This window comes from Cyprinodon tularosa, unplaced genomic scaffold (assembly GCF_016077235.1).
Source record: "Cyprinodon tularosa strain WSP-4 unplaced genomic scaffold, ASM1607723v1 ctg456, whole genome shotgun sequence".
Classification (NCBI taxonomy): domain Eukaryota; kingdom Metazoa; phylum Chordata; class Actinopteri; order Cyprinodontiformes; family Cyprinodontidae; genus Cyprinodon; species Cyprinodon tularosa.
Genome location: NW_024039181.1, coordinates 319,671 through 338,323, shown reverse-complemented (window position 1 = coordinate 338,323; position 18,653 = coordinate 319,671). Strand labels below are relative to the sequence as shown.

Sequence of the window (18,653 nt, the reverse complement as noted above, 5' to 3'; positions counted from 1 at the left end):
AATAAAAGGAAATGTCTTTTGTGGGTAAAGAAATATTCAAAAACTACATTATAACATATTTATTGACTCTGGTACCAGTGTGAAAGCTTGTTTCTGCTAAAATGGGACTTTTGTTTATTAGGTTGTGATCTTTATTTATGGGGTTTGAGGTTTTAGTTTGCAGTAAAACATCACTCAATTCATCTTGTAATAGTGTTTTAAAATATAATCTGAAAAAAATAGCAAACTGATGACATTATTAGAAGTGATCAGTTTCCATTCAGAAAGGTCCAGTCGTCAGCCGTATTGTTTATTAAAACAAAGTAGGAAGTCTACAGTAATGTAAACAGCTAATATCCCTACAGTTCCACTCAGCCTCTAGTCATATAGGGGCAGGATCGCCCCCTGGTGTCCATGTCAGGGACTGCAGCCAGAGTTCTTCAGCTGCTGCCTCTGCAGATGGGTGAAAAGTTTCAAACTCTGCTGTGAACTTCATGAGTCCGAGCTTTTCTTTCCTTCGTTTTTGTTTTTCAGAGATTCCAGTAAGCTCTTAATCCTCTCACTGGCCGGCTCCCGTTTTCGCTTCTTACGACCTTTGATTCCTGCCACCTGAGAGGGCAGGAGCAGGGTGGCGAGGCCCCACGCAGCGGGGGTGTCCCCCACACCTACGCCCCTCGGCGTTCTGGTTTCACTCTGTTGGAGCAGCCACGCGCTCTCCTGACACAAAGCCACGAAGCGGTCCAGCTGGGAGGTGTTGACGTTCTTGCTGACGTTAAGGGACGTCTCAAAAGGATTCTGGATGTGCAGCGGCGCCACCTCTGGTTTGTTCTGCTCTTTGCCCTGAAGAAACAAGACGATAAAAGGTGTAAAAAGCAGACCTGAACATTTTCATTTGATTGGTCAAAAACAATCAGCAATGTTAACGAGACGGATTTGAACTTATTGAGCATGTTAGCATGAGCATATACTGTGCGTTTCATTACGCTCCGGCAGGCTTTGAATGACCCATCCCAGCGTGGGTCAGGGAGAGGCCAACAACCTCCATGGCTGCTGTAACCTGCTGAAGAGGTGGAATGAGCTGAAGACTTGCAGCCCAGTAAAAGTGATTTATGGCCAAAGCAGCAGCGGTGAAAGCCGTGCGCCTCGGTCACGGCCGCCGTCTACCTGCAGGCTTCCTCAGCTGTGTCAAACCTCAGAATAATCCCCGATATTAATCCGGCTGGCCCCTCTGTTCTCACGGGGATCGATTTATTAAGCTCTAATCGGGTCTCTGAATGGCTCGACCACCGCATGAAAAACCCTCCTGGACATTATTTGCACTGAGAATGATTGTGTAATAACCAGTAACAAGGCAGGAGGTTCATCACCCATTGTTCCCATGATAAATGACTTAATTCTTCCTCTAGATGACCTTCCAAGGGGAGAGATGAATATAAAACAGACAAAAAGAAGCTGAAGGAAAGTTACACCATCTTTTCCTCTGTTTACAGTGAGGCAGGACAAGGCTTGACCTAGTGTCGTCGTCATGGTTACTCCAGGTCAGATGTGGTGCTCAAACAAAAATGTTGCGCCATGAAAGATTCAATCCTAGTTGTTGATTCTTTGCCATAAACATTTCCTAGAGATCTGTTTGGGTTTAAAAAAGCAAAGTTAAGTGTTTAAAAGACAGTTTGTGGGTGATGCATACTGACCCCTAGTGGCCAAGAGGAAAATCTGTCAAAAACTGAAGATTTTTTTTTCATTTCTGATAGGATTTTTCTGTGGTAAAAATATATATACCATGGCTGATATTCCCTCAATCTTGATCTCTTAAAGATTTTTTTTTCTCTTTTTGAGCAGGGACTATATGAATGAATGAATCCTTTAGGTACTAATATCTTTATTATTCCTATGGTAGTATGGTGAAACACCTTTCTCATCAGGCTTGAATTGGACGCAACCAAACTGTGACTCAGTTTTTCTGATTCCATATTGAGAAAGACTCCTGAATAGGTGTTCAAACATTTTCTGAAAAACTCAGTGAAACTCCATTGGTTTCATTTTAAAGCCTGTCTTGTTGTTACCATGACAGAGAATATAGCAGATCATACCTTTCTGATGTTTATGGACATCCTGCTGAATGGAAATGTGGCGTAGAACTCAAAAAAGTCACTCAGCAGTTGGTCTGAAACAGATGAGAAGGTGCAGAGTTAGAACTAAGATCAATCTAGTCACTCCATAAAAGCCAACAAGCAGAAAAAAGAAGTTTTAACCACAGCATTATCAACCTGTACGCGTGGATGTGATCCTGCATTGCCAATTCCTGTATAAACCTCTTCTCTATAGTTAAAAAATGCTGTCTGGTATTTTGGATCATGTTTAATGTTAAGCTGTTTTTAAATAGTGGATATATTGTCTTTGTTATTATTTTTTTTATATGCTAAGATCTCTTTAGGATCCAAAATCTTAAACTAGAGAGAATTTTTCTTGATAGTTTTAAAGCAATGAATGTACTGAATGCTGGTGAAGATTCTCAGTCATCCAGGTCATAGTCTTTCCAAAAAAAAAGAAAATTAAAAATCAATCCACTGGACTTTGTTTCCAAGTTTGAAGACGTTTCGCTTCCCATCCAGGAAGCTTTTTCAATTCAAAACGTCTGGAATAGTGTTCCAGGTTTTAAACAGTAGCTCATTAAAACCTTGTTTTTATTTTAAAAACATGCAAATTGAGTTACATGTCCAATATCTATAGACATATATGAGACATTGCAGGCTAACAAAAGAAGCCAAACGACCCCTATTCTGTTTTTATTTGCATGTTTTCTAAACAAAAACAAGGCTTTGATGGGCTACTGTATAAAACCTCGAACTCAACGCTATTTCTGAGATTTTGAACTGAAAAAGCTTCCTGGATTGGAAGCGAAACGTCTTCAAACTTGGAAAAAAATTCCAGTGGATTGTGGATCGTGCTTTTCCATTGCTTTTAGTCCTAATGTGGTTAAAGGTGCACAAACTGATCAGTCTCTTAGAACTGGGTGATCAGCCCATATGAAACCGAACCAATCCAGGTCTGTGAATTAGTACTAAAATATTCAATAAAACACTGAGGCTATACTCTGACCTGATTCGTTCTGAACCTATGGATTATTTTAGGAATTTATTCATCTATAGATGATTTTTCCAGTAAATCTTAAAGATAGACTTTCAGTAAGTTACATTTCTAAATAAACAAACTTAAAAATTTCAATAATTTATTAAAATGGCAAAACTACGGAAGAGGATTAGGGTCACTGAAAAGAAAAAAGAAAAAATTTACTGATTTTTTTTATTTTATTTCAGTATAGTTTGGGAAAAAAGTCAGAATTCTGACTTTAATCTCAGAATTCTGACTTTAATCTCAGAATCCTGACTGTTTTCTCTGAATTCTGACTTTAATCTCAGAATTCTGACTTTAATCTCAGAATTCTGACTTTAATCTCTGAATTCTGACTTTAATCTCTGAATTCTGACTTTAATCTCATAATTCTGACTTTAATCTCAGAATTCTGACTTTAATCTCAGAATTCTGACTTTAATCTAATAATTCTGACTTTAATCTCAGAATTCTGACTGTTTTCTCTGAATTCTGACTTTAATCTCAGAATTCTGACTTTAATCTCAGAATTCTGACTTTAATCTCTGAATTCTGACTGTTTTCTCTGAATTCTGACTTTAATCTCAGAATTCTGACTTTAATCTCAGAATTCTGACTTTAATCTCTGAATTCTGACTTTAAAACAACATTCTGACAATAAAACAAGTCAGAATTCTGAGAAAAACGTCAGAATTCTGATAAAAAAGTCAGAATTCGGATAAAAAAGTCAGAATTCTGACTTTTTTCCCATGTTAAACTGAAATAAAATTTAAAAATCAGTTAACTTTTTTTTTTTTTCCAGTGGCCCTAATCCTCTTCGATACAAAATATATGAATAATAATAAATATTCTTTGTTTTATCATAATGCTGTAAGTAGGTTATCCTTTCACCAAATGGCGTTTTAGAGACTATATACCATAACTAGGTAACGATTCAATTCCCAAAATAGTTAGTTAAACTTAACATTGATTAAATGGTTTACATTCCATTTACATTGATGTCAAATTAGGGTTGCAACAAATTATTATTTTGCAAATCGGTTAATATGTAGATTATTTTTTTAAAAGGTTCCTTAAACAAGAATTTTTACGAAATCAAACTAGGTGACACTAAAACTTTTCCACTTGAGGAGGCTGGATTGTGCACATTGACTGATGAATAAGATTTATTTTTTTATCCTAAATGCAAAATGTTCATGTATCTTTTTACAATTTTGGGATAGTTACTGCTCTGAATGGGTCACTCTGTCAGCTTAAGGCATGTTTTTATTCTCTAAACTCTAGTTAATGATTAATTAATTACTAAAGCAGTTAAAAATTAATTCAACAATCGATTAATCTGATGAAATGTTTCAGCCTTATGTCAAATTAAAAACATTTCTCCATATAATCATCTTTAAAATACACCTTTATTTTGAAAATCCCAGGTGATAAGACTACAGTCAATAGGAGATCTATTATATTCTATAATTTGAAGAAAGTTTTATTTTTTTATTGAAATGTCTGATGTTTGTCAGAGTTAAAATAAAAATGGTCAAATTATGTTTGATTTCTTTTTAAGACGATATCAATGTCAATAAATTTATTGATGGCTTTTAAACTGAAAAGAATCTAAATAATTTTAAGATAGACTTTGCAATATTGACAACATTTATATTGTCATTTCAACCAATCAATAAAACATCTTATAGTGATAAAGATCGTGATTTAACCCCTGACCCCCAAATACTACAGTCAATTATAAACATAAAGTTAATTGCAATTAGCAGATCATGTTAAATATCAGAAATATGCCAGAAAACTGCATAATACATAATATTTACAGCTCAACAACTGCAGGATTAATAACAGAGTTAGGGGGAAGAGATTTTTGTTATGATCAAACATATTTGGAATTAAAGAACTTTGCCTTTGAAGTAAGGATCAGAAATGTAAGCTGTGTTCCTCCAGCTAGCTGAAGAGCACAGCAACAAGTGGGGGGCGGGTAGCACATTTCCCCCACAAATCATTAAACAGTAGAAACGGTGTGAAAGTTTAAGTGAATTTCACTTTTTAAAATCTCGACACCATGGTGATGTTCACTGTTAAACGTGGAAGATGTGTCTCTCTTCCCGTTTATCCTCCCATCCTCTTACTTTGCTTTAGTAAGAAGACGGCTTGGGCTCACATGCCACGAAAACGTGCTTCGTCAATAAAATCCACACGGCCGTCTGTCAAACTGATATGCGGGACCCTGCAGCACTGATTCAACGCTTCTCTGTGCTCACCCAGCGTATCTGTGTTCCTCTGGAGCTCAATCTTGCTGAAGTCTGTGACAAACGTGCAGTCGTTGCCCTCAATCACGCTCTCGTCTTCGGGACCTTGAGGGGATGAGAGCGGGGATACAAGGTAAAAAGACTTGCCTTTACAAGACGGTGATGGCTGTAAACAAGTCACAGATGGATGTACAGAAGAATTATTGAGCAGGAAACAAGTGGAGGAAGTAAGAGAAAGCGCACATTGGTCAGCAGAAAAAAAAAAGAAAACAGCAGAACTGTAAGTCTGCTCCCGGTCCTGGTTTACAGGATGGGGAGCGTGCCTATGGAGGACCAGCTAATTAAAAGAGATACATACATTTATGCCAAACTGTAAATTTTAATTTAATTTTAATTGTTTTGTTAATAGATGTTGGAGATCGGCCTGTTTTTCCAGTGTGGTCCTCTTTCTCTGACTGTGACTAACTGGATGTGCTCTCTTCATCCTCTGACATGGCAGCTGGCTGAGAGCTTCTATTTCCATGTCTGCTTCTGTCTCCTTGAACCCCAGTCGGCCTCAGCAGATGGCCGCTCACACTGAGCCTGGTTCTGCTGGAGGTTTCTTCCTGTTAAAAGGTAGTTTTTCCTCTCCACTGTCGCTACAAGCATGCTTAGTGTGAGGGATTGCTGAGAGTCAATGAGTCAATGCAATCAGCTGGTTTTCCTTAGATAGAAAACTTTAAATCAATTTGACTGGATGATCTGGTGAACTGGAAAGTGCCTTGAGGTGATGTCTGTTGTGAATTGGCGCTATAGAAATAAACTGAATTGAATTTCTACCTACATTTATTTGTTTATTGTATTTTGGGGGGCAATTAATTGTATGCTTATTTATTTATCGAGCATTTTTTTTTTCTGTATTTATTTTTAAATATGGTAGACCTGGTCCTCCATACATGCCAGGGGTGAATTTTGTTCCATATTTGCTGGAAGACGACAATTTGTGAAAGAAAAGTTGAAAAAAAGTGCACTCCAGAAATTCAACTTAGAAAATCCTCTTTTTTTTTAAAGAATCCCTTTAAATTAATAAATCTTTAAGACAGAACATAAAATGCATAACCTCTAAAAACACTGACCTTTATTTTCTAACATTTTTATGCATAATAAATAAATACAATTATCATTAAACCTTTTTTTTTTTCTTCCTTTAGCCTGTGAGTGGAGTTTCACAATCAGGACATTTGTGCTGTGATGTCACTCCTACTTTGGAAACTAGCAAAACACTGTCTGGTGAAAATGTTAAAAAATGAAGTCTTAAAAAAAGTGTTTAAACCAGCTTGGTCTTACATTTTTTGACGTTTTTTTTTTCATTTTCTGTTTACAGTTTTCTATCTTTTTTATAATTTCCATTTGTCAGGTTGAATTTCACTGCTTGCATTATTTTCTAATCTCATTTCATGGATCACAAAGAGCGTTTATATCAGATTTTTCTAAAGTATTGCATCTAAAAGCTGGAAACTGCAAAACTGGCCCCCAAAAAAAGTTTTTTAACTTTCCCAACAGCAACACACTCATTCAAACTTTCCTCCTTTACTCATCTGTGGTCAGTGTTAGATTGCAGCCTCTACTTCCTGTTTATAACAGCCATGTGTGATGACTTAAAGGGGACAGGCGTATGATGACATTATGCTTTATGGTAATTGGTTAATTCACTTTAAACCAAATAGAAACACTGCAAATTCTTTTAAACTTATGCTTAAAATTTATATTTTAGTTGAATGGAAACATGGTTACATTCTCTTTACTTCAACCCCAATACAGAGTCCCCGTCAGCCAATAAAAATGTTATAAATGCATCAATAGAAAAGCGTCTTTTGCTCCTCCCAACAGATGAAACCCTTAAAGTTCATAACCTGACTCCACCAGATGGATTTGCTTCGCATATCCATCTGGAAACCTTCCGTTTAAGAAATTTTGGGAAGGGGCGAAAATACTGGTTAGCTGATTGGCCTATGTTGGTGATAGACGGGCCAAATAAACCAATCAGATCAACGAAGCATATGGCGTACTAACAGAGCGACGACAAAAACACAACCACAAGCCAGGCTACTCTTTCTGCTGCAGGTAAAGGCTCGTTAGCTCAGCAAATAAGCAACATGTCGGCAAAGGATATTATATTTCAGTGAAGAAATACTCTGTAATTCCGATAAAACTTGCTCGATAGCCACGCTAACGCTAGTTTCATCGGCTGAAGCCGCCATGTTCTTTAGACTGAACTGTCGCGCTTCTCGTTGCGTCACACCTCAACCCGCCTCAAAGCCAATGCTGATTAGACGTTCGTTTGGTGAACGGCTCCAAATTTTCTTCAACGGAGAGTCCAGACTGATCTGCGAGTGAAACCTTGAAAGCTCGCGAGATCAGGATGGTCTCATGAGGCTAAAGAGTTCAGGGACTGATCTATATAGCTAGGGATGCACGATATAATCGGCCCCCTATCGGTATCGGCCTTAAAACTAAATATCGGACATCGGCCACCCCACCGATATTTAACCCGATATTTGATCAGCTTCTGAGTTTCTAAAGTCTAAAAAAAAAATAAAAATACTACTTCTTCTTCTTCCTCAAAAACTTCTTTTTTACAGACTTAAAAACTTCTAAAGACGAGGGAAAAAATATTGATACATTAAAATATCCCAATATCTTCATATGCTGATATATTGCCATTTAAAAACACCATATCAATCTCTGTTACTAATGAAATATTGCTATATGTCATCGTTATGCTACGAAATCCCCCGAAAATCCACAAAATTTTGCCATATTTTTATATGTTGATATATTGACGCGGTATCGATCTATTTTACTAACAAAAATTTAACATGAATTTGCAAAATATCACGAGAGTTTGTAACAGAATGATGAAATTTCACGAGATTTTTAAAGCGTTGAAAGCGTTTTTAAAAATCAATTTGATATCAGCATATGAAAATATATTTGAGTATATTATTTTTCAAAGTGTCAGAAATGGATAACAAAACTGCTATTTTCAATGACTACTTATTTTTGTCCAACTTTAACATCGGTATCGATATCGGTTATCGGCTACATGAGTTTTAAAATATCAGCATATCGGATATCGGCCAAAATCCCAATATCGTGCATCCCTATATAAAACCAATTTGAAAAAAAAATCTATAATTCTGAAAAAGAGAATAAAAAAAATGTGTAAAACAATTCAATACATGTGGAAAAAATAAAATATGTAAAAAAATAGATTATTGGAAAAATACTAAATTACTCTTAAAACCTTTTCTAATTAAGAATTTAATCATTTGTTTGTTTCAGGATTTCATTTCTTTGCAAAAATTGCTTGCAAACAATAATGAAACAAAAGTCACTCCATACATTTATGACCTGTTTAACTGAGTCCACAGAGGCTGCTGTGTTTAAGCACTGTTTAAATAGCTCAGGTCTAGAGGAGGCGGGTCGCTGACCTTTCTGGAGCGATGGATCTTTTATTGTCCTGTAAGCACTCCTCTGTGTGATGGAGTCTGACCTAAGCAGGCCGTGGAGGAAGAGGAGGAGGAGGAGAGTCGGCAGGGGTGGGGTGGGGGGGTCTAGATTGCTTTTAGAAAGGCATTATCAGACAGTCAAGGTGACAGAGGACAGCAGAGGTGGCCATGTTGATGTGGACTCAAAGGCACTGCGATGTGCTGCTGAGTCTATTGGAAAATCACTACGTTCCACATTCATTACGCGGATTAGTCCCACAAGCATGCAGGGGGTTAATCTGAACGTTTTTCAGCGCCAACATGCTCTCACCAGCGCTGCAGCCACTATGGCGGCTCCAGGACTCACATAGAGTGCATTATGAAAGCAGCCAAGAATAGTTCAAGGACTGTGATTAGGAGGGCAGATTTACTAAGCCTTCGCTGCTGTTACACAATTCCATTTGAATTCAATTTGCAGCTGTCTGCATACATTATCCAGTGGCACAGGGAAATTAGTGGACACAGTGATCTCTGCATCAGACACATGTGTACGTGGATTACAGATTCCACCGGAAGGAACAGCCTATAAGAGGGTGGGACATTTCAATGAGCTGTGTGCGTCAGATAATTGGACCGTCTTTTACCACTGAGGACAGACACAAGGACAACATTCTGCATAATAGAGGAACTGGAAGCTAATTGGCAGAACAGTGAGGGGTTAGAGGCGTTACTCAATAACCATGAATATATTTAGGATTTTTTATAAGTTTCTCACAAAGAGTACGAGTCTAAAACCCCTGATGAAAAGTCTCTCTTTGATCCAAGAGAGATAAACATGAAAGTTGCTGTTCATGGAAGATGTAGCTGCTAAATTGATAGATGTGTGAAAAACAACCTTATTAATAGTGATACTAGTAGGGGTGTAAATAATAATCGATTTGTATCGATGCATCGATCCAACAGCCGACGATCCGATGCATCGACACGTCCGTAAGAGAATCGATTCATGTTTTTGTTTTTTTACCTCCGGTCTATTTTTATCCATTTGCTCCTGGGCGTAATTCTCCCTCCCGTGCTGCGGTGGCGCTAAACCTATTTTGCCCTCCTACCTCGCTTCCTGGTTATACTCTTACAGCGGTGTGTTGCAGTGAGCTTGACGCAGACATTTTTAAATTATGCTCAATATTGAAGCGTGGTCTGCGCTACACACTGTGGGTCTAGATACGGCCGAGGCGGCGAGGAAGTGGGGGCGAGTTTAGTCCGACAATGGCGGGACATGACGGCGAAAAATAGTTGGGATCCAGGGGGGTCAAACTTCACGAGTTGTTTTTTGCAATTTCAGTTAGGGGTGTAAATCACATCCATCATGGCGATTCAATTCAGTATCGATTTCCTGACCAAGCGATTCAATTATTTTCGATACTCACGAATACACCACGATACGATTCGATTAATTATTTTTTTTTAATTATTTTTTTTTTACACCTTACAGGCTAAACAAAGTTTCAAGTTTGAAATAAATCAATGAAAGCTGTTATATCGTTATGCATTTTTTTTTTTTGAAACAACAGCAAATAACAGAAGTAGAAAAGTTGCATCAAAAAATACTGCAGAAAATCAGTGCAATGAGTGCAATGCAATACCTCGGCTCCAGACGTCCCGCCCCCTCCACAGACGCTCCGCTGCACCTCTCCCAAATTGTAGCTGACCGCAGACAGTGCCGCAGACAGGAGGCCGGCTTGTTTTGTTTTTATGACCGAAATTGTGGAAAACAACTCGTAAAGTTTGACCCGCTAGAAGAGCGAGCTGCGCGAGAACGCTGGGACCCTTTTTCCACCTGGATCTCCACTCTTTTTGTCCCTCATGTCCCTCCGTCGTCGGACTAAACTCGCCCCCACTTCCTCGCCGCCTCGGCCGTATCTAGACCCACAGCGTGTAGCACAGACCACGCTTCAATATTGAGCATAATTTAAAAATGTCTGTGTGAAGCTCACTGCAACACACTGCTGTAAGACTATAACCAGGAAGCGAGGTAGGAGGGCAAAATAGGTTTAGCGCCACCGCAGGACGGGAGGGAGAATTACGCCCAGGAGCAAATGGATAAAAATAGACCGGAGGGAAAACAAAAAAAAAACATGAATCGATTCTCTTGCGGACGTATCGATGCATCGGATCGTCGGCTGTTGGATCGATGCATCGATACAAAACGATTATTATTTACACCCCTAATTTCCACTTAAAACCACTTTTCCCCTTTTATTTAATTGTCCTTATTTTCAGTATTTTTAGTATAGGTATAATAATATAATAATACTGTGTGATTGAGGCTAATAAAGGCACCATTGTATATTAATCCGAGGTCTTTTGTTTATTCTATGCAGTGAAAGGTTTATCTCTCAGGCTGGATTCACTCTTCTTTCAGAAACATCCGAATAAACAGAGACATATTTATCTGGATGGTGATTAATAACTTTGCTGATAGTCTAAATTATTAAATTGGTGAAAGATTTTTAACAGCCAGTCCAGGAGTCCAACCTTTTAGGTAAAGAGGCAAAACTTATAATCATTCTACTGATAATAATTCATTAGTTTTACTCTTGATTTGAATGACATAAAAATTAACTATAACTTCCAGTTCTAGTTATTTGATTTAATGTAGTGGTAAACTTGCATAACATGCACATATTTGCACCTTTCCAGTAGAACTTTTGACACCTCTGGTCAGATTTTTAAGTAAAGAATCTTTTCTTTTAATTGTGGCTCACAGATTAACAAATTATTTGCTGAAAAAACTAAAGATTTCCCCACCTGCGCCCAAAAAGCAGCACCTAATTTGATTATTGGTGTCATTACTTTACCTAGTTTAAAAAAAGAACTATGTAGATTACTCTCTTCCTTTAGAAATTACCCCCCCCCCCACCCTGCTAGCTAACCAAATTACAAACGTATTTAGACTGCACTGAAAGTGTAGTTCCTCTTCTTCTCCCCCTGAAGCCCCAAACATTTATTTTGTCCCTTTCATCTCATCCTGTTGTCATCAAGAGGTAAAATTAAACCTGAGTGGTGAAATCTCACAGAATAAGTACAAACCCTTGCTTATGCCAACCGGGGAATAAAAGCGACAGGATTAGAAGAGGAAACAATAAAAAAAGAATAAAACATCAGATTTCAGGATATTTAAAAAAAAATAAGGAAGTGGCAAAGAAAATCATCTAAATAAAGGCTCATTTTAATCACAACGCGGGGCTTTAGATGAGGATCTAGGAGCGTTCAGTGGTACCTGCTAGATCCCGCAGTTGGTTTAGTGTAGGGATGATGGGAGGGGTCCTCCTCTGGAGGAAGAACAGCACCATGACGGTCAGGGAGAAGTTGGAGATCCAGGCTCCGGGGATGCTGCTGGTGATGCTGTGAGCCCGCGCCCAGCAGCGGATGGTGAATACCAGGCTGCGGACCCGCGGGTCCAGCTCACCGTACAGGTAGAGCAGCTCGGTGCTCTTCATTGCCACCCTGTGGAAACACAGAGGAATGCAATCATTGAGGGTTAAGGTGCTGGATTCAAAGAAACTTTTTCTTTTTTTAATCCAAGCTGCATTCTGAACGATACGACGGAGTATTAGGGCCAGGCTAGAGATATTTTTATCTTCTATTTTGAGAATAAAGTCACAACGAGAATAGTCATAAAATTACGAGAATAAATTTGTAATATTAAGAGAATAACGTCCTAAAATTACAAGAAACAAGTTGTTTTTTTAATGACTACTCCTAAAAGAAGCACTTTTTTCCCTAAAATGAAGAATGTTGAGCATTATGTAAAGTTATACTTTTGCATAATAATAATAATACATTTTATTTAAAAGGCACCTTTCTGGACACTCAAGGTCACCGTACAAAAAGCATAAAAAACTTAATGTCAGAAACAAAATCAAAAAACATTTAAAGTGAAATAGATATTTAAAGAGAATACGCAATCTTAAATAGATGAGTTTTGAGTTGCATTTTAAAATGGAGAACTGAGTCCATGTTTCTAAGTAGGGGTGGTAGAGCGTTCCAGAGGCGGGGGGCTGAATGCTCTGCTCCCCATGATGGTGAGGCGGGCAAAAGGGACAGACAGGTGTAAAGCATTGGTTTGACAAATAAGGAAATCGATGCATAAAAATCAGGGTTCCTACAGCATAAGGCAAGTTAAATTCAAGACTTTTTAAGACTTTTTAATGCCACTTGAAATAAAAATTTAAGACCAAATTCACAAGAAACACAAGAAAAACCTGCTTGCGACAACTTAACCCAAAGGTTAAACCAATGTTTCCAATTTGGAAAAGCTTCCCATACAGGAAGAAAGCTAAAAACACACAAATGACAGATATATTTTAACAATTATTTAACTGAATTCACAAACTTTGTTTTAGCAGGGAACAAAACAAATCAGTTTTAAAGCCCCAACATAACCAGTGCTAAGTCTTTTTTGCAGCTATTTTTCTTTGTATGGTTTTCTTAGTATGTTTGAATAGGTGATAAGTGGAGGCGTTGCAGAGACAAGGGTGGAACTAAACTGAGAAATACCGGCTGTTTCTCTGTAACTCCATTTTGACGCTTTGTGTTTCGCATGTGCGACTCCACTGCCTTAATTCCCATCGTTCTGAGCTTGAATGACTTCTTGCACTAAATCCAGTGAGCCTCATGTATGTTCCCTGGTTTTAGCCATGGAGAAAACTCTTGGCTGGAGACAATTTTGGTTACATTTACACTTGCTCATGTTTTCCAGACAAAAAGTTAATGGTGCGTCTCCCAAATGTCCCGGCCGCAACAACGCTTTTATTGGTTCCGCTATCGGGACGGAACCAATGATGGCGAGCAGTTTTTTTTTTTTTATAAAAAGAAAAAAAAAAACTGGCAATTTTAACGTTTTATTTAGATTACAAAAATAAATCGTAACAAAAATAATCCTATTTATGATGTTTTAAAAATTAAGACCTACGAAAGACTGATTTAAGACATTTTAATACATATTAAGGCCTTAGTTTTATTTTGAAGAATTCAATGCCTTTTAAGGCTTTTTAAGGACCCGCAGGAACCCTGAAAAAGCACAAATAAGGAAATCTTTTAGCGTTGGCATCAAATCGGGCATGATGTCAGGTTGCTGTTTGGTGCTGCTGTGTGGAGCTCAAAGCTTTCTTTCTGAAACGGTTTGTTGAATGATGACTTTATTCTCCTAATTTTATGACTTCATTCTCAAAATAGAAGAAAAAAAAATCTCTAGCCTGGCTCTAATACTCCCATCGTAGAACGATAACTGGTTTAATCTTTTTTTTTTTTTTTCCCCTCTTACACATCACATTGTATTTTTTAAGTTCTATTTTTCAAAATTGTATTTTTTTTTTATTACCGTATTTTCACGACCATAAGGCGCACCGTACTAAAAGGCAGAGTCTCAGTTATGTGTCCCATTTCTGTATTTAACACACACATAAGGCGCACCGGACTATAGGGCGCATTTTTTATATACAGGTACATGTCCTTTACTACCTTTAAATACCTCTACTGCGTATTTAAAAATACAGCGGGCCCACAACTGAGTATGACTGTGCTTTATTCATGTATTTAATAAAAAGTATTAATCAAACCTGCGAGCTGGCCATGAGACAGACACATCGCAGATGACACAGCGCTGTGATTACTCCTAAATTAACTTAAAATCCTGAGACCTGCCGACGGAATATGTTCGCTTTTATTGCCGGTATCCTGGTGCCTGCAGTTTAAATTATTTAGATGAAAAACATCTGCCAGCCGCCGCGGTGAGGCTGCTGTTGAAGGGATTTCTGCTGTCGGTGCACCGCTGGTATGTGGGGGTCTGAGCGCCTCCGACAGAAATAGATAATCTGGATTAACTGACTGCAATTAAGTTTTCAGGTGGCCTTTCTCACTTAAAAACATATTAAAACTACTTTATTCCCACTGATCATAGCAAATATAGCTGCAAGATTTAGATTATTTAGATGAAAAAACACCTGCCAGCCGCCGCGGTGAAGAGGAGGAGACCCGGCCCAGAGGCTGCTGTTGAATTAAGTTTTCAGGTAGAAAAATAGAGCGGGAGCAAAACTGAGTATGTTTGTGCTTTATTCATGTATTTATTACAAAGTATTAATCAAACCCATCAAAGTCATCATCCTCTGTTTCTGAATTAAACAGCTGCGCTAAATCAGACATGCCAATTTCTCCTTCTTCGCTGTCAGAGTCACTTTCTGTGCAGCGCGGCTTTTGCGAAAGCTTGAACAATAGAGCCAGCAGACACGTTAGTCCAAGCATCTACAATCCATCCGCAAACGGTGGCGTAACTTGCCCGGCGCTGCCTTCCACTTATCCTGAAACTGTGGTCTCCGTCTGTCACCCATCGCTCCCACGCCGCTCGCAGCCTTACTTTGAACGGCCGCTTCACACTGATGTCGAGCGGTTGAAGTTCCTTTGTCAGACCCCCGGGATAATGGCGAGCACAGCGTTCATTTGATTCACCTTTTTTTCACATCGGCTGTGAGATGGGCACGCAGCGATGGTGATGCGTGGAAAAAAGCACCTGGTCTCCTCACATACACCTGCCTTTCATCAACTCCTCATCCATCCAGCCTTTTTCATTTGCGTTAATATCATGTCATCAGAGCGCTGTGTCTGTCTCGCTGTCAGCTCCCAGATCAGCTTCTCTGATTGGTTGAGGCGGCGCGTCCAGCAGCAAAACTTCAATTTTTCCATCTCGAGCAGCAGCAGCGCGTTGGCGGCGCGCTCCCGACGTGCTGCACCTGCAGCTCAAAACGCGCTGCGGGACCTTTTGCTGCGCCTATACGCGCGTCAACCATTGACTTTGCATGTAAACTCGCTGCTTCTGCTGCACCTGCTGGGTCCGGTTCACACCGATGTCGAGCGGTTGAACAGCGAGCACAGCGTTAATTTGTTTCCCCATGTTTTTCACATCAGCTGTGAGATGGGCACGCATGGAGTTACATATTAACAGCGATGGTGAGGGGTGGAAAAAAAAACACCTGGTCTCCTTACATTCAGCCACTCTTTCATCATCTCCTCAATGAGGTGGTCTCAAAAGTCGCAGTTACAACACACATAGGGCGCACAGCACCAAAGGGCGCACTGCACATTTTGAGGGAAAAAAAAGACGTTTAAGTGCGCCTTATAGTCGTGAAAATACGGTACATCCTTCTTTCTGATTGAGTTCTATGAATTGCATTTTGTTTAATTTGTGTTTTAAGGATCCCATTCTCTTGACTTGTGGGGCGGGCTGCCCTCTGGGATGAGGAGAATAGACGCATTCCTATTGGTCTGTATAGACGTCATCAAAAATATTTTGCTAAAACATATGTAAGCGCTTCTATTGGGCTTGAAGTGAGGAGAATGTGAAGTGTAAATTTGAATTTATATAAAACTCGATCTGGAAAGAGAAAAATGAAAAAAATTTAACTTTTTTGAGTTTTATTTTTTCCTATATAAAAAAAAATCTGACAAAACGGCTAAAATAATCTAAAACCTTTTTTTGATTGAGAAGCTTTTTACATTTTACTTTTAATATTGTTTTTTCCTTTCAAAGTGATATTTAAAAAACATGTTTTTTACTTTGCAACAATAATGGATCAACATTCAAACCAAATGGGTTTAAATAAAACTGTAAAATGACCACTAGGGGTCAGCATTCGCCTCTAACGTACCTACCGTCACATCGAGCTGCTTTAACCTTATTCGGACACACGCCTGCCTCTCTGCTGTGCCTCACAGATCTACCAACCATGATCTGAGAAAAGTCCCTCTCACATCCACCCACAGTGGGTGGTTCCACTCCAGTTCCTTAGAAGCAGACGAGTGGTTTTCAGTACGTTAGCAGGTGTCTACGTGTTTGTGTCACACGCCAGTTGATGAAATGATATCTTTAAGACCAGAAGGGAAGTAATGGAGCGTGTATACGAGCCCCTGGTTTGGCCATCCTGTTTAGTTTCACTGTGGCTAGAGAGTGAGGGAAACGCTGCAGCACTTCCTGATTAAATCTGGTTTCTGTTTGCGGCTTTTGCAATGCAAATGCAGCTTCAGTGCTAGAGTGGTCTGATAGGGAACACGATTATCACCAATTCATTGATGACATTTCAACGTGAGACCCACTGCTTAAGTGAAATTCTATGGAGGGAAGTTTGTCAACATTTTTATACGTTTTTTTTTCCAACTTTAAAAAAATATATATTTCAGATTCAGAGGGTTTATATATGAATGAGTAAAGTATAAGAACTCTAATTTAATTCTTTTCAGCGGTCTTAGAAATTATTTTAATGCCATCAACCCATGACTTATTTAAAAGACGAGAAAATCCTTCGCCATCTTTACCGTCGTCAGGCTGCAGCCACGTCCCTGTGGCCCGGGCTTCCAGTCACAACTCCAGTCCGCATGCAAGGATGACATCATACATGCGCCACTTTGTTTTTAAAACATATAAATATAAAAAATATAACCGCGGATGTCTGGGGGACAGTGATCCGCCTCCATGTTATGAATACCCTAAAGAATGGCGTACCATAAAGAATAAATTATGAACAGTTAGTTTGTGCCTTCAAGTCGTTGCCCATAGGAAGATGTTACTTGGATATAACCTATCGGAATATTTTCAGGACAGCTCCAAATGACACAAAACTAATATAGTAGAACATGATGTAATATCGTAAAATCAAGGGGCCAAATGTTAAAAAAAAACGGCGATCCCCTTTGGTTTAAAATATAATTATTTAATGACTTTTAATGATTTTTAATGACCCGCAAAAACCCTGATTTAACATTTTTACAGAAATTTTTTTTTTAAGATTTTACTTTTTTTTCTTCTGTTTTTTAGATTGAGTTTTACACAATGCATTCACTCCTGACATGCAACCCATAAAGATGCTGTCGCTAATGTTAATACAGACTAGAGATGTCCCGATCCAGGTTTTTGCACTTCCGATCCGATACCGATATTGTTTTTGGACTTCTGATCCGATACCGATACTGGCCGATACCAGCCTATCCGAGCATGTATTTAAGTTTAAGTTAAAGTATTTAGCCTTAGTTGTAAGACTCATGTTTAAAAGGGTTTTAGTACTCTTGATAACATCTAGCCAACTAAATTAGGTGAGATTGAATAAAACACAATGCTTGGTAACAACAAACTCACCTGTTTATTAAGAGATAAACACAAACTGGAAAAAATTATGAATAGCAATCTGAAATTGCACAGTGAACAGTAAAACCATAAACAGTTAAAGGTGCAAGTATTACTGTAAGTTTTAATAAAAATGCAAAACAGGGAAACACTGGCGCAAAATAGTGGAATGGATCGTTTCAATCGGTGAAACTGGAAAATACGGACCGGATTTTTTTTTTAAAACCTGGATCGGCAGTCTGGATCGGCATTTTACATGCTTTGCCGATACACATTTTTTTGCCAATATCGGCGTCCGATCCGATACGTGGATCGGATCGGTACAAGCCTAATACAGACCAACAGAAATGCATGTTCACTCCTCACTCCAGAGGACAGGCTGTCCCCAGAAGAGAAGAGAATGTGATCTGGGAAATGCAGTGTCGAAAATACAAAATCTGCAGAAAAATCTTTCAAAAACTGATTAGAAAATATAAAATCTTTAAATAACTTTAAAAAAAATACAATCTGAAAATATAAATAGAAAAAAATCTTAAAATCAAAAGTAAAACAATTAAACAAAAAAAGAAAAAAACTGACTTAAAAGCTTTTCTTTGTTAAAAGTTTCTAGAAAATTTAATTTCTGCATCACTATATTTCAATTTACACAATGTTTCCTTCATTTGC

At 38.4% G+C, this 18,653-nt stretch overlaps 1 protein-coding gene across 1 annotated transcript in view; it reads right to left on the bottom strand.

The window, feature by feature from the left end:
* Window positions 1-268: 268 nt before the first annotated feature.
* LOC119793568 (mitochondrial poly(A) polymerase) overlaps window positions 269-18,653 on the bottom strand; it is a 28,928-nt gene continuing 10,543 nt past the window's right edge. The window contains exons 6-9 of the mRNA XM_038300772.1: window positions 12,096-12,322; window positions 5,358-5,450; window positions 2,070-2,143; window positions 269-819 (exon numbers count right to left, since the gene is read on the bottom strand). Coding sequence (XP_038156700.1) covers window positions 472-819; window positions 2,070-2,143; window positions 5,358-5,450; window positions 12,096-12,322 — 742 coding nt within the window. The 3' untranslated portion in view covers window positions 269-471. The remainder of the gene's footprint in view (window positions 820-2,069; window positions 2,144-5,357; window positions 5,451-12,095; window positions 12,323-18,653) is intronic.